The 15,550-nt window shown below is 50.2% G+C and overlaps 3 protein-coding genes across 3 annotated transcripts in view; 1 reads left to right on the top strand and 2 right to left on the bottom strand.

Moving 5' to 3' along the window:
- The first annotated feature begins 520 nt into the window (after positions 1-520).
- On the top strand, positions 521-7,066 carry RBM22 (RNA binding motif protein 22). The gene is made up of 10 exons (XM_005418736.1): positions 521-569; positions 1,510-1,539; positions 2,583-2,715; positions 2,982-3,082; positions 3,252-3,424; positions 3,957-4,157; positions 4,642-4,806; positions 5,217-5,305; positions 5,805-5,936; positions 6,622-7,066. The coding sequence occupies exons 1-10, from the start codon at positions 567-569 to the stop codon at positions 6,750-6,752; spliced, it is 1,158 nt and encodes a 385-aa protein (XP_005418793.1). The 5' UTR covers positions 521-566; the 3' UTR covers positions 6,753-7,066.
- Positions 7,067-8,998: 1,932 nt separating this feature from the next.
- Positions 8,999-14,574, bottom strand: MYOZ3 (myozenin 3). Its single transcript, XM_005418735.3, has 7 exons — positions 14,089-14,574; positions 13,111-13,196; positions 12,661-12,824; positions 12,337-12,411; positions 12,096-12,243; positions 11,648-11,819; positions 8,999-9,161 (listed from the first exon to the last, which is right to left on the bottom strand). Exons 1-7 carry the CDS (start codon positions 14,349-14,351, stop codon positions 8,999-9,001), a joined length of 1,071 nt encoding a protein of 356 aa, XP_005418792.3. The 5' UTR covers positions 14,352-14,574.
- A 21-nt stretch (positions 14,575-14,595) lies between these two features.
- SYNPO (synaptopodin) overlaps positions 14,596-15,550 on the bottom strand; it is a 21,563-nt gene continuing 20,608 nt past the window's right edge. The window contains 1 exon segment of the mRNA XM_031055198.1: positions 14,596-15,103. Coding sequence (XP_030911058.1) covers positions 15,023-15,103 — 81 coding nt within the window. The 3' untranslated portion in view covers positions 14,596-15,022.

The raw sequence follows: 15,550 nt of genomic DNA, 5'->3' as shown, positions 1-15,550 counted from the left end.
AGCTGCGGCTGAGCCGCCCCGGAGGGCTGTGCCGCGGTTCCCCGGCTCTCCCTGCGGCCCAAAGGGAGCGAGCTTGCCTCCGCTCCTTCCCCCGCGCCGCCGTGAGGGGCTGGAGCAGCTGCGGGGCTGAGCTGGGCCCTGCCTGTGCCCCTGGCCGCGTCCCTTCCAGCTGAAGCCTCCCCAGAGTAGGCCCAGTACAGACAATCGCTGCTGAGGGATAACGGGGGCGGTGTCGCCTGCTGCAGTCCGGGCACTGACAGGTTCACATCTCAAGAATACGATTTTTATTTGGTTATTGTAAGTTTTACTCCAAGCTCCAATAGCGACCGGATTATGATTCTATAGTAATTTGGGCCTGGGTCATGGCTTGCAGCTCTCCCAGTGTCTCTGAATCCACTTGCATTTTTTAATTTGTCTGATGAGTTAAACTAGATCATTTTTCAGAGTGTGACTTGAATGCTGTTGTGATGGCAGAGCTTGTTACAAATTCCCAATTTTCTTCTTGCTCGATTCAGGACTTCCCTATCCTGTGCCAGACGTGTCTTGGAGAAAATCCCTACATTCGGATGGTAGGTGCCTGTTGGGCCCTGCAGCCCTTCCCTCTCTCTGTGGTGGCCCTAAAACTGTGGGTTTGGGGACTGAAATAGGACTGGGTACAGGGGGAGGTGCTGAAGTGAACACACTCTCCTGAACAGCTGGTTCTGCACAACAGGATCTGGTTCCAGCTGTTGTTGGTGTGTAATGTCACAGTTAGGGGTGTGATTTAAGAACGAATCAATCACAGAGGAGAGAAGATGACCCAGTCCAGTGTCTGGAGTGCAGGAAATGGTAGAAAATGAAATTTTAGTATTGGCAAGCTCCCACATGGAGAGCTGTGAGCTGCTCAAATTCTAATCAGTGCAATTTCTAAAATGTGACAAACGTGTACCTCTAAAATTAAGTTAAAGATGACTTATGAAGGTGGTTTAAATTCCTGTTTGTTTTCCTGGGTTTGCTCTGTGCAGGGTGAGTCAGTCCATGTTCTGTTGCTTTTCTCTGCCTGACGTGGTTGCCCATGACCTACATTGACATTATCTCCTTCGCATTCATGTTCCACAAATTTCCTGAGATTGGTTTGTTCTTATGAAACAGAACCCTAATGCTACTATAGGGGATATTTCTAAACCTGTTTGTTTCCATGGGTTATTTAGTGTAACCTCATCTTTCCTTAAAAAGAGCTGATAATGCTCCTTTTGATTCTCACCTTTCATCAGTACAGGAGGTGGGGCTTAAAGTACTCTTTTCAATGAAAGTTTCTAAACCAAAAGTGTATTGAGAGTATTTAGGATTTATATTTTTTGTCCTGTTGACTTTCCATGGTATAAGCCAAATACATAGGGATGGGTGAGTCTAAATGCAGCATAAATATGAAAAAACCTACTGTGTTATCATATCAATGGCATGTTTCATGTTTTACATTGAATTGGTGATATTTCATGTTTTTTGTTTTTTTTTTTTTTTATATTTCAGACCAAAGAAAAATATGGAAAAGAATGCAAGGTATGTTTGTGTGTTTTGAAGAAAGAATGTCAAAATTGGTGCAGCTCTAGGAACAATCCATTTTAATGATTAAAAACCTGTCAGCTTCAGAAAAATGCTTATCTGGGTTAACTTAAAATGTTTATGTAACTACATAAATTTTAGGTCAGTCTACTGTGCTTGTTAGACAAAGTCAGTTGGTTCTAAAACAGTAAAATTATTGAGCAAATCCTGAGTTTGTCTAAACAAGTTTTCACGTTTATCAGAATGAGGTTTTGCAAATACTGTTGTACTATATGTGAAGTAATTGCAGGATTTTAAATGATCCATGTTTTCTTGTGTGAGTTTGTTATTTTTACTGAGAAGTGCAAAATACCTGGAGTTTGGGTTTTACTGTGTATGTTATTCGTGCTATTTGGTGATTTGTGTTGGCTGTCCAAGAAATAAGCCACAATTATTTCCAAGAGCAAGAAACACTCAGTGTTGCCTGGGCTGAGGAAAATTAAAGGAGATTTTTGCCCTTTTATCAGTTTTCATCTGAGGAAGAGAAAAGGTATAATTTGGAGTCTGCACATACTGAGATTGTATTATGAACTCAAGGTGTACCTGCAGAGGAAGCAAATGCATCATTCCATGAGATAAGAGGGAACATCACTCTTCTGCACCAAAGCTCTCATAACCTCTGCCAGGTTGCTGCTGTGCTGGTGCCTGATGTACCCATCATTGTAATTCATCTCTAGAAGCTCCACACTGACATCACCTGGAATCAAAGAGAATTTATTATCTTTGAGTAGATCTGCATTTAAATAAATAAAGAAATAAATGCAATAAATAAAAATTAAACAGCAACCAAAAAAAACCCCCCAGGTTCCCTAACACTTATTCCTGTCAAAGTAAAACCCCAATTAGAAACAAGTTTTACCTGAGCTCTGAGTCTTAGCTTTAGGACAAAGAAGTTGTGTTTATGGTTTGGAGAGGCTGGATGAGTTTGGAGTGTGTTTCCATGCCAGAAGCAGAGCAGTAGCTGTGTGCAGGGTGAACCAAGTGCCTCCTTTGTGTCCCAGATTTGTGCCAGGCCCTTCACGGTGTTCCGCTGGTGCCCCGGCGTGCGGATGCGCTTCAAGAAGACAGAAGTGTGCCAGACCTGCAGCAAGCTGAAGAATGTCTGTCAGACCTGCCTGCTCGACCTGGAATATGGTGTGTACCCAGAAACCTCATTCAGGACAGGGAGCTGCCCTCTGAAATGGGAGCTGGTGAAATCACTTTTAATGTGCGCATGTAATTGGCACTGGACAGTCTTTGAGAAGAACAGGCCTTGTCTCTTCAGAGGTTTGAGGGCAGAGTGGTTTCCCTGAGCAGCACATGATTTACCTCTGGTCACTGCAGATTGCAGAAATCACTGTTTTTGCTCTTTCAGCTTATTCTTCATATTGATTGGTTGGGGTTTTTTTGTTTCATTTTAGGTTTGCCTATTCAAGTCCGGGATGCAGGACTCTCCCTTAAGGATGAAATGCCTAAATCTGATGTCAACAAAGAATACTACACCCAGAACATGGAGCGAGAGGTGAGTGTAGCCAGGCATGATCATGCTTTTTGGGTGCCTGTGTGTGGGGGAGAGGAGCAATGGGCAGCAATGACCTAGCTTCTCTGAAAACCGCTTGCTTGCTCTGATTCTGTGCATTTGTGTTCAGTGCTGATATACACATAATTGTTTGTGTTCTGCCTGCTTTTAGATAGCCAATTCTGATGGCACCAGACCAGTTGGGGCACTAGGAAAAGCTACTTCTACCAGTGACATGCTGCTGAAGCTGGCCCGAACCACTCCGTACTACAAACGCAACCGTCCTCACATCTGTTCCTTCTGGGTAAAAGGAGAGTGCAAGAGAGGAGAGGAGTGTCCCTACAGGTACAGACACAGCTTGGACAGTCCATCTCTTCACCACAGTCAGATGCAGCTTCCCTTGGAGATGCTGCAGTGGACAGGAGACACTACAGTGATTTGGGTCAGGGCAACACTTGCATCCAGTGCCAGCAAATAAATCTCTGTGGTGGCAAGTTGGTTTGTGAGAAGTTGGCCGTGTCCTTTGCCAAAGCAGTGACTGCAGCTCTTCTCTTGTGTAGTCAATTTTTCCCGTTTGTGGCGTCAGTCCCCTCAAGCAGAGATCTTTGTATTTGAACAAGAGGCTGTTTCAAACCCAGCTCTTGTGTTTTGTAGTGCTGAGTGTTGAGCTGTCAGAAGCCCCATTCATTCAGAACTTGACGCAGTCCTGGCTGCAGCTGAAGTCTTCAGGGCTTTGTTCCATTTTGGCATGTTTATGTGGACAGGGTTAAGGATATAATTGACCCGAGGCTTTGAGAAGGGAAACTGGCAGCTACAGTAATTTTAATCCATTCAGTCATCCCTGATGTTATAAAGTGCTTTGTTTGCTGAACCTTAGACATGAGAAACCTACAGATCCAGATGATCCTCTGGCTGACCAGAACATCAAGGATCGTTACTATGGAATTAATGATCCTGTGGCTGACAAACTTCTGAAACGAGCATCAACCATGCCTCGTCTAGACCCTCCTGAAGACAAGACTATTACTACACTGTATGTTGGAGGGCTTGGAGATACCATCACTGAATCAGATCTCAGGTGTGTTGGTGAATTTGTATTGCCCTTGCCTTTTTGTTTGACACTTGATAACGGCTCTTCAAGTGAGGAACAAAAATAAATCTGGATTTCAGGTTTTTTAATGGGGAGCTGGTTGGTGGGCAAGTGCAGAGGAGTGCCAGCTTGTTGGAGAACAAGCAGGCGCATTTCAAATGCTTTGATTAAAATGTATCTCTTTTAAGGTGAGTCATCCCTTTGTGCTGTTGGGGATACTGTGTAACACTTTTTACAAGGAGGTCCTGTATCCTCTAGCTAGCTGCTGAGAGAAGCTGCTGCAGAGCTTTAATTGCTCCATAAGTGCATGGAGGGCTAATTATGATTAACTGATTGATTATTGATTTCTAATGATTAGTTTGAACTGGAAATGGAGAAGAGAGGGTTTCTGAGCATGCCTATCTCACCTGCTCTATACTCTGTGACTAGGGAGAGTGGGGTATCATAATAATTTTTTTTTTGTCCCATACAGAAATCACTTCTACCAGTTTGGGGAGATCCGGACGATCACGGTGGTGCAGAGGCAGCAATGTGCTTTCATCCAGTTTGCCACCAGGCAGGCTGCAGAGGTGGCTGCTGAGAAATCCTTCAACAAACTCATCGTCAACGGCCGCAGGCTCAATGTCAAATGGGGAAGGTAAGTGTGGGGGCAGGAAGCCCTGAGGATTTGTAAGTTCTTCTCTCAGTTTAGAGTCTTGACCAGCAGGATTGGGTATTATGCATAAGTTGATACTTGTTTGGTAAATGCTTGGGGTCCTCTTGCATTTTGGTTTTATTTTTACAATGGGATCTGGCTTGGAGATGACACAAGTAGCATAGGGGATTTCTTGGTTGAGGATTATGGATGAATTTTGGTAGCTTTGCTCCTAGTCCATCTCCTGTAAACACTGTTTGCAAACTTGGTGCCATCTGTCTGATGTTCTGTGAGTTTTTCATCTTTGGCCTGAAGAAATGGATCTGGAATAGATAATGTGAAGCCGCTGTGATGTAAATATCTTCTATCCTGCTTTTCTCATCCTTGTTCTCAAACTTCTTTGTGTTTTTCAGGTCCCAGGCAGCAAGAGGTAAAGAAAAGGACAAGGAAGGCACTACAGAATCAGGGATAAAGCTGGAGCCAGTTCCAGGACTTCCTGGAGGTAAGGGAGTTGTATTCATCTCTGAAACACTTAATGCTGACCCACTTCCACCAGTGAGACTGCTGTTAAACTTCCAGGAGCAGTTACAGTTCAGGATGGTAGAGGCTGTGGTGAGCCCAGAACAGTTACTGTAGGTTTGCAGCAGATCCAGCTGGATGGGAGATGAGCTTTGTCTAGGAGCAGATCCTTGATGAAAAGAGAGCTCTTTATATGATGAGTGAAAAACTGAATTCAACTTTCTTAGGTCACAGATACTTGCAACCCACGCTTTTAATGTCCAGTGAGTGTTGTATGATGGACAAAGCAAAGCTGGTTTCAGATGAAGGAATTTGGTGACTGGGGTTTCAGGGCAGTTCAGCTTCTCACTCCAGTTCATACATGAAATAGTAGCCACAGTTTGCCCTTGTGGAAGGGTGGGTTGTGCTCCATCTCTGAAGACAGACACCTCTGCTTGTCTTGCCTGAGAGATTTTCCATAACCATATGTACTTTTTCTGCAGCCCTCCCCCCTCCTCCAGCTGCAGAAGAGGAGGCTTCTGCAAATTACTTCAATCTACCTCCAAGTGGCCCTTCAGCCGTGGTGAACATTGCCCTGCCACCTCCTCCTGGCATCGCTCCACCGCCGCCTCCAGGTACCTGTGCTTCCCCCTCAAGAGGGAGTGTGAAATTCAGTGTTAGACAGTCTCTTCCTCCTTGCTAGGCCATGCTGCACTAATGATGCATGCCCTGAGCTGATTTTCCTCATCCCTGATCACACAGTGTAAACGGATGAGCTAAACTGAGCTGTCAGCACAGTTTAATTAAACTGAGCTGCCTGTTGTGGTTGGTATTTGCTTGCGAATTCCCAGGCATGTTGGAGATCACTGTTACTGGTACTGAGACCTACTCAGTGCTTTTGCTGGCTGTGTAAATGCCACATTAACCCAAACTTCAGAGGGTAATTTTGCAGATGGTTGAATGCTGGCATGTCCTTGGCTCTCTATATATCTATCCAGAGATACTTCTTTTCTTTTTAATGGAATTTTGGACTCTCACAGATGTATTTGCTCTTCTCTGTGGTTGAGTAGAAAGGATTTAGATGGATATTAGAGACACCTGTCCAGTCCCCCTACCAGCTTATTTGTAAGAATGTGTGTTGGGCAGGGATTGGCCCTAGTTGTACTAAAAAGAGGGGCAGGAGTTTGGGGAGATGGCAGATGTGCACATTTGTGAGGCACAGCTGTCAGCCAGCTGTGGTGTCAGCCCTTTGAAGCAGCAGTACACACACATCAGGTTTTCTGTTGCTTTGCCTGAAGCTGCCAACTTTTGTTTCTGCAGGTTTTGGACCACACATGTTCCACGCCATGGGGCCCCCACCTCCCTTCATGAGAGCCCCAGGCCCCATCCACTACCCATCCCAGGACCCCCAGAGGATGGGTGCCCACGCAGGAAAGCACAGCAGCCCCTAGCACGTCCTGCCACCCTCATCCTTGAAGTAAATGTTATTTTCTAGTTACCATGGTAGCACCATATGTTGAGCTGTGGGTGAGCTAGAGATGCCTTATTTCCCTGCTTGCAGCCACAGGGCAAGCTCAGCTCCGTGTCTCCACTTATAATCGGGTTCTTGATATGTTCCAGGTCTTTCTATTAGTGTGGGGGGTGGGTGGGGGACAGACAGAAGGGCTGTCAGGGGTCTGTGGGTCTGGGGTACCAGAATTACAGTGCTATCTGTGTATCCCATTGGCACACTTTTGAAATAAACTTCTGGAAAAACAAAACCAAACCCTTTTCAAGCCATTTTGATACCCTCAGCTGGAATGTTATGGACTTAAAAATGCAACCAGAGACTTTTCTGTCAAGTAACTGATGATGTATTATTCTAATGAGGTATTAAACCAGGACTGAATAAGAGTTGAAGAACGAGTTCATCAGACCTGCCAAACCCATGGCTTGGACTTACCACTATACAGAATTTTACTCCCTCCTTTTTCCTGACTTCTTGATTAAGAAAAGGCAACCAAACAAAGCAGAGGAGGTGTAGCACTTGTGGCACCTCAGGCTGGCTTTCTCTGGAGAAAGAACTGGGCTTTGGGTGTGGGTAATTAGTTCTGCTTTTGTCGGGGGAGAGCTCACCTAGGGTGTGTTGGACGTGCTGGTGGATGGGAGAGGGCTGTGGCATTTGCACTGCTCTGGTCCAGAGTGTCTGTAGCCAGAACCTGTGAGTGCTGTGACAGATTTGGCATGCAGGAGGCTTCACATCATCCCAGTTTATTTATTATTTCCAGTAACCAGCCAGTAACCCAGGGTGCCTAGGTTCTGCTTATGTTGGACAAAGAGGAGAGAAATGGAATTGGAACAGAGCAGCAGTTATGCATCATAGATTTATTGTTTCTAAGGAACAAACCATTTTTCTTTCTGTTTGCTTGCCCCCTCCTGCGTCTGTGGGAAACAAGAATAATGAAAGCTTCCCACCTGAATGTTATGTTGTGGCAGCAGAATCCCTGTGTGGGGTTTGCTCAGCACAGCGTTACAAACTTCACAAATGAGGCAGCTGCTAACTGCATTTTTACCACAACATTTACTTGCCCCATTTAACCACAGTGGTGGAAAAAGGAACTTTTATTCTGGTACTTTTGGGAGTATAAGAAAGGGTAACATTAAGAACCTGACAAAAGCAATTGAAGGAAGCCTGTGTTGAGTCAGAGGTTTTTGTGAATGGGGTTCCCCAGGTATTATGGTGACTGTAGGCTGTTGTTAGCTGCATGTCCCACTGTGTGTCACTGCTGGAAATGTTGGTGTAGTTGGATTCTCATTGCTGATTTTCACGTTCCCAGGGAAGCCTATGCCTGCTCTGGAGGCACGGCTGTGCTGCTTTTCCTTCCCACTGGTGTGGAAGTTACCAGAACACCCCGGCACATCCTCACACTGGTGTGGTTCTGCAGGGCAGCAGGTCCAGGTCAGGCCCGATCACTGACCAACTACATGAAGCAAATCTGTCATAAGTCACTCCAAGAGCCTGGATTAGATGTTCAAGCGAGACATGCAAAGAGCAGTAGGAAGGGGGAAATAGCTGCCAAGTGCTAGCAAGTAGCTTCTGGAAAACAGAGCACAAGTTTCCAACTCCCAGCATTCCTCTCCCCTCTATCATGGCTGTACTGTATTGGTAAACAAGTAGATTCCCATTCCATTTGTTCTTGTCCAGCCAAGCTCAAGGTAGCTGCTTTAAACATGCCAGTGCCTCAAGTAACTTGTTTTATTACTGCTCTTCCATTATCACCTCCTCTCTGCGTCCTGACTGGAATGACAGATGCAGAGTTGTCCTGAAGATGGAATTTCTCTGCAAAAGCACCAGCTGTCTGAGCGGGTCTCGTGTGCCAGTGAGGATGCAGTGAGGCAGCTTTGGTGTGTTGCAGCTGGTGGTGCTGCTGTTTTCCATGAGGCAGGGAAGAGATCAGGCTGTATGGGATGTTTTGTACGGGAGCTTGCAGGGATCTGTTGGATTAACAGCGAGGACTTGGCTGGTTGGCTTGGCACTGACTGCAAGGGGAATTCAGAATGGTCCCACACTCGAGCTCATTCAACCCCCACTCAAAGATGATGACCCAAGCCCACCAGCTGAGCTTCCATGAAGGATTCCTGCCCCCCTCCCCTCCCCTGTGAGTGTGTCCGAGTCCAGTGAGGGAACCATCCGTGGCCATGGGGAAGGGAGCGCGTCCTACAGCTCTTCGCTCTCTGGCAGGATCCGCACCCAGCCTTGGGCCACCCTGTTGAAGTTGGGCCTGTGGGAAATCACCTCCAGCACGCTCAGGTTATCCAGCTCTATGGTGGGCAAGGAGAACAGCTCACCAACCAACGCCCTGTCAAATGGAGCTGGAGTCCTGCAGCACAAGGAGAAGCACATTAGTCACAAGGAGAGGCTGGCCATGTTGTGAAGGTATTGGAAAAAACAAGTTTGGATTTACTGAGCCCAGCACAATGTAGCAATGCCTGTTGCATTGCCTAACCCTCCTCTTCCTCCCCAGGACACTGTTAGAGCCCTGCCAGCCCAGCGGGGTGGTTCTCTGGTACAGAGCCCACCTCATCTCAAGCCTGAAGAGTGGGGTTTGATGCCTGGGTGTTGGTGGAAGTGTTCTGCACGTGGAAGGGCTTAGACTCAGAGACCAGTGGCAGTGACAAGCCCCTGGTCTTGAGAGTGCCTCATCTGCAGCTCCTGTGTCCTGCAGAGGGCTGGGGCTGACAGCACTGCTCAAGATCACACCAGCACATGCAGCTCTATTGGCCCTGGCTCCATCCTGCCTTTTGGGACTGCTCCTCCTGAACAATGACTAACAGGAGGAGCAGTGTGGAGGCAAGAGCTGTCATCTCTTTCTGGAGAAATGTGGAAAGGGACTGGGGAAGAGTGTGCCAGCCCCCAAAAAGCCAAGAATGTTGGTTTTGGAGCAGCACATGGGGGCTGAGTTATCAATGAGGCAAAACTGGGAATGTTTGCTTTGGGAAGAACAGCTAGAACATGAATAACGTGGCACTGTTTTGCAATAAGAGGGGGAAAGGCAAGTGAGACAAGTTCTAGGAACTTGCTTTTGGGAAAAGAGAGTCTTTGTCAAAGCTTGGTTTTCACTCTCTCTTAAGGCAGCACATCTTAGCAAGGTGGCCCAGGTTTTTGCATCAGTCTGAATATTTTAAACTGTGGATAAATCAGCCTGCTTTAACACAGTTGTTGAGATGGTGGACTTGCCCTTGCTCTGTGACCCATGAGAGCTGTGCTGGGATTCAGCTAGCCTTAGGCAAGACCACTGGCTTTTCGATAGCCAGCTTGTTCCAAAAAGTTTGTTTTTCTGTGGCTTGGTATTTGAACTGAGAAGTGATTTTAAAGCTTGGAAAATTGTGAAAAGCCCAGTTAAAAGCAGATTGGCTTTCTGAATCTTTCTGCCTCACTGAAGAATTAGAGGAGGTGGCAAGAGGCTTGGAGTTAAATTAGCATCCATCTGTATTAAATTACAGTTGAAGACTTAAAATAGAAAGGCAGTGTGTGAGAGGGGAGAAATGGTACAGGGTAGAGTATTATTCAGAAACATGCCCTTGCTTCAGTCCATAAATAAATCCTGAGGCAGAAACATGGCTAAATGTTGAAAGAAAAGAGCCAAGTGTCTGCAGCAGCTCCTTGTTCTCCCCCTGCAGCCTCCTTGGCTCTAACTCCTCAAGGAGAGCCACATGGCAAAGCCCCAGGGCTGAGGGGGAGGAGAGCAGCAAAGGGACGGTGGTGGCCAGGCTCATCTCTGCCCTTTAGGATGGCTTTTCCCACAAGGAGGGGTTGTGGTCCCCCACAGCCCCTTCTGCCAAGTGCTGAAAGCACAGCATGCCTCAAATCCAGCCCTGGGGCGGGTGCAGGGGAGCTGCTGCTGCTGTTGGCACATGGCCTGTGAGACCAGTGCTGTGTCCCAGGGGGAAACTGCAGTGGGAACTTGCCTACTGGCAGGTGACTTTGGCCAGGCCACCGAAGCCAATGTAATTCCATCCTCATCACAGCGGCTTTCAGGAAGGAGGACAGCCAGGACTCTTTTTGTTGATTCCCTGGGATGATGTTCAGCTTAAAACTTCAATTCTCTTTATTCTGCCATGGGCTGCCAATGCTTTGCTACCAGCAGATCTCCATCTCCTGGATCCCCACTAAACTCCTTTCCAGAAAGGAGTTCTGTCTTGGCAGCCTTTGCTCCGGGGTCCCACCCTTGACCCCAGTGTAATGTGGAGGTGTGAGGGGGTGCCAGCTGTGCTCCACCAGAAGCAGCCACAGGGCAGGGAGCTTGCCAGGCTGAGCCACCAGAAACCCCCTGGCCTGGAGGCTTTGGGCTCCAGCAGGTGTTTGGAAGGAATCTGGTGACCTCTTAGCACTCTGTGGGAAGATTAACCTTATACCCCCACTGCTTCCAGCAGCTGCTGGAATACCTTAAGGAAATTAGGAAAGAGACTTGGCACTGTGTCATTCCTTCATGCAGCCCAGAGCTGAGCCCAGCTGGGAACAGGAGTGATTCCTACTGCAGGGCCATGTTTGTAAGAATTGGTCCTCCCAAATTTCATCCCTGAGGTTACCCAGTGAGATCAAGCTGCTTAAGGCTGTGTGAGCCCAGTAGTGCAGCTGAGAGGAGATCTGAGGGAGAGCTGCTGGAGGCAGGAACCTTTGCAGGGAGCCACAGAGGAGCTCCTGAGTAGGAAAAGAGCATCCTGAGCCCCTCTGGGCTATAAAGAGGGAATGAATGGAATTCATGAATGGAATGAATTCCATTTCCCTGGCAGGATGGTGGGTGCTCCTCGAGGCTGAAGGGCTTGGCCAAGGGCTGTTGTGGCTGGTGGTGTCAGCCCCTGTTACCTGTTGAAGCTCCTGAAGTCCCACGCAGGGGGTCTCATGGGTGGCGGGTTCTTGCTGTACACAGCATTGTCCCTGTCACCAAAGAGCTCCTGCCACGGGGACCGGTAGCCCTTGGGGATGGCAGTGGCATTGAACTTCTCATGGGGGATCTCTTTGAGGGGGCTGGAGTACCCTGTGCAGGGGAGAGACAGTGTGGGTGCTGCGGCCACGGCCAGGGGGCTGGAACAGCCCGGTCTCTGCATGGCCACAGCCTGTTACAGGGGCAGGAATGGGTATCTATAACATATATATATATTTCTGTATATATACATACATATTTGTACACGTAAAATCTCTGGGGGAGGGTTGGGCAGACCTCTGAGCAAGCAGCAGCTCACTGCCTCCAGCCCCATCTCTATTGCTGAGATCACAGCAGGATTGGGTTCAGGTGCAGGAAGCATTGGCTTACCTGGGGCCAGGGCACTGGGGTTCAGCACTTTGCTCATGTGCAAGACCTTCTCTGACTTCTTGGGTACTTCTGGGGGGCCACCTTGGGGTGATGCTGCTACATGGAGCTCGGAGTGATAATTCTCCTGGCCCCCAGCATTCTCGCCTGCCTGTGGAGGGGAGGAGGCACAGAGGGAACTCCCCCTGCCCCATATGGGACTCGGGGTGGTTGAAAGCACCTCAGAGCTTCCCCATCTACTCACCATCTGTTCATTTGCTGTTCCTTCTGGACCACCTTTCCCAGTGTGGTGGGAGCCACCTGCCCCTTGCCCTGGGAGCTGCAGGAGACAGTGAGTGGGTGCAGAGGGGGATCAGCACCATCCTCCTCCTCTTTGGTGGATGTTGAACCCCATGTTTGCCCATCTCCATGCCCAGCCCACCAGGACATCTCTCCTCTCCCTTCACCTCTGCATAGCAGTCAGCCAACCATGGCTGCCCTGCAGAGAGACCACTGACCCTGCCAGGAATCAGGAATTCCTTCCCTGGAAAGGCTGCCAGAGCCAGGGAAGGGCTGTCCTCAGACCCACCTGCCTGGAGCCACTGGGATGCTCAAAGACAAAGCGCTGCACCCGCTTCTGGCGCTGCTGGAAGAGCCGGGAGCCGCGGTTGTTGGGCAGGGAGAGCTCCTCAATCATCAGGTCGTGTGTTGTGCTCATCTTCTTCCCCAGGTCCAGCTGGGGCTCTGAGGAGGCTGGAGGAGAGCACAGCTACAGCTGAGGACGCTGCAGGGTTGGGCACCCCCAAGGCAGCACAGACCGTGCATCCCCTCGTTTGGGTCTCTGTTTTGTGGCTGACTGGCATTTCCTCAGTGTGAGGAATTGCCAGGGAGCTCCAGAGGTTCAAGCAGCCTCTCCCACCCTGTGCATGGGCTGTTCCAGCAAAAATAGGGCAAGTGGCCTCAACCAGAGCTGGGTCTGGCCCCTAGGCAGGGAGGGAAGCACTGTCCTGGGGCTGGTGACACACCTGCACCCCCTTACCATCTTCAGGGCCCGGTCTCATGATGGCCATCACTCGCTGCCGTGCTCCTGGGCAGCTCTGTGGGAGGAGGATGGATCCTGTCTGGCTGGAAGAGAAAGGCACTCCAGGAGTGACACCAAGCATGGGAACATGTCAGCCCCAGGCATGCCCCAGAGAGGTGCTAGGATTCAGCTGAACATCTCTCCTGGTCAGCTCACCACATAGCATCTCCTTGCACCACTCTCTGTCCCCTTCAATAGACAAAGGGAATGTTCAAATCATGCTGCCCCTCAGCCCCTGCCTGTCCTTCTTCCTCTCTGCCTTTCTTTAGGGCAGAAACTCTCCTTGCCCCTGTCTTTGCCCACAGGGAGCTGTTGTCCTTGTGCCCTAAGTGCCCTCGGAGCAGCAGGTGCTGGCCGAGGAGGGGCCCTGGCTACTGCCCCCCCAGCACCTCCGCCTTAGCAGAGCTATTTTCAGCTGCTGGCTCTCAGGGTGCAGGAGCTGCAGCCCTGAACCTGCAGGGAGCTGGTGAGCCCAGCCAGCAGCAAGAAGGGCCATGGCACCACTCGGCTGGGTTGCTCCATTGTGGAGAGGTGGCTGGAAACCAGCTCCAGTCCGAGCCCCCTGAGCTGCCCACCTGCAGCAGAGACCTCCTGTGTTGCTGGGACACTCAGCTCCCCAGGTGCTGTTCCACCCTGTTTGGTGCATCTGGCACCCCTCAGCTCGGGCTGATGCAGGGCAGCTTCCCCTGAGGGCCCTGCAGTTCTGGGGTTCCTGTGGGGCTGGGGTGCCTGGCACAGCTCCCTGCCAGCTCTGAGCTCAGCACTGATCATCCACACAATGAGCCAGGGACCTGCACCCCATTCTTCCCTCTGCCCCCCTCCAGGGAGACTGTACCCTGACCCCCACAGTGGTGCTGTCCCCTTTTCCAAGGACATCGCCAAGACCCGTGCACCCACCCACCTGCTGAGGCCCACGTGGGACCTCACCTTCCCTACCTGGCCAGGGGATGCCCCAGATGCTTCTGGGGCACTGAAGATGCTTCTCCTGCTGTGCTGGGGATGAGGCTGAAGCCAAGCTGCAGCCACCAGCACCCGGTGGCCTCTGCTGGCCCTTCCCGGCACCCTTGGGCTCCTGCTGCTCGCCCCAAGCCGTGCTGGGCTCCAGCCCAGATGCCAAGGTCCAGCCACGGGACAGAAGTTATTTCTGGCTGAGAAAGGGGGCGGAGCAGGGCTGTGACCCTTGGGGACTGCGATGCCATCACCCCAGCGTGGAACAGGTCTGACTCACAGGGATGAGGATGCCATAATCCTGGCACAGAGCAGGGCTCTGACCCTTGGGGACCAGGATGCCACAACCCGGCGTGAAGCAGGGCTGACCCACCCGGATGCAGACAATGTCACCTGGCACGGAGCAGGGCTGACCCCTGGGGACATGTGGCAGCAGCAGGAGGTGGCCGTGTGCCATGTGTGCCCAGGCCACCTGGGGGACAGATCAGAGCCAGCCTGGGTGGAATAACGGAGGTTTATTTCAGAACTGGGTATACAGCGATGTGGTGAAGGCAGGCTGTGGTGGCTGCTGGAGCCAGGGGGGAGATGTGTCCTGGGAATGGGGGGCTGTGCTCCAGGAGGGGCAGCTGCAGTGTGGAGGTGCTCCAGGGATCAGGGATGGCTTCAGCAGTGTGTCCTGGGGAAAGGGAAGGGATGATGGGCTCCATGAATGGGAATATGCCAGAGCCCTGGCAGCCCAAACCCAGCCCCCTCTCCAGGGCTGGCCCCAAGCTGTGGGGACACTGACATTGTCAGAATCACCTTCTGTGCCAGCACCTCCTTCAAACCCTCTGCAACTTCTACCATTTCCTTCAGCTCCTACAGTTCCCCACCTGCCCTGGCTGTCACAGCACCCGTTGGTTCCTGTATGTTCCTCCATCCATCAGAGTGGGGATGGGATGTGGTGAACTTGGGTATGGGGACAGTGACAGGTACACGGTGGGGCTGTCCCTCTTGGTCTGGGCAGGGTGGGAAGGCACCTGTAAACAGTCCCCTTAACATGGCAATAAATAACTTTGGCTCTTTTTGGTCTCTAGTGAAAGAAAGATTTGGGAGAATTCTTTGAGAAGGAGTCAAAAGTTAAAAAGGAAGCAAAAGTAAAAAAAAAAAAACCCAAAACAAAAAAGGCAGTGAGGAACTGGGGGGCTGGAACTAAAAATTAAATTTTCCTCTCCAAAATCTGGTTTTAATTGACACCAGCTAAATCTAGAGGCTGGGAGAGCCTGGGCTTGGCATCCAATCGATGCAGCCCACCCGCAGCAGATGTGCCCCCCCAGGGAAGCAGAGCTGCAGTGACACCGCGGGATAACACCTGGGGGCTGCGGACAAGGGCTCACGGGGCACCACCAAGCCCATCCCACGCTGGCTGTGCCGGATGGGGCTGGCGGGCAGGCAGGGACGGGCCGGCTCC

This window comes from Geospiza fortis, unplaced genomic scaffold (assembly GCF_000277835.1).
Source record: "Geospiza fortis unplaced genomic scaffold, GeoFor_1.0 scaffold55, whole genome shotgun sequence".
Classification (NCBI taxonomy): Eukaryota; Metazoa; Chordata; class Aves; order Passeriformes; family Thraupidae; genus Geospiza; species Geospiza fortis.
The sequence above is the reverse complement of the archived record's forward strand: the minus strand, read 5'-3'. Positions and strand labels throughout refer to the sequence as shown.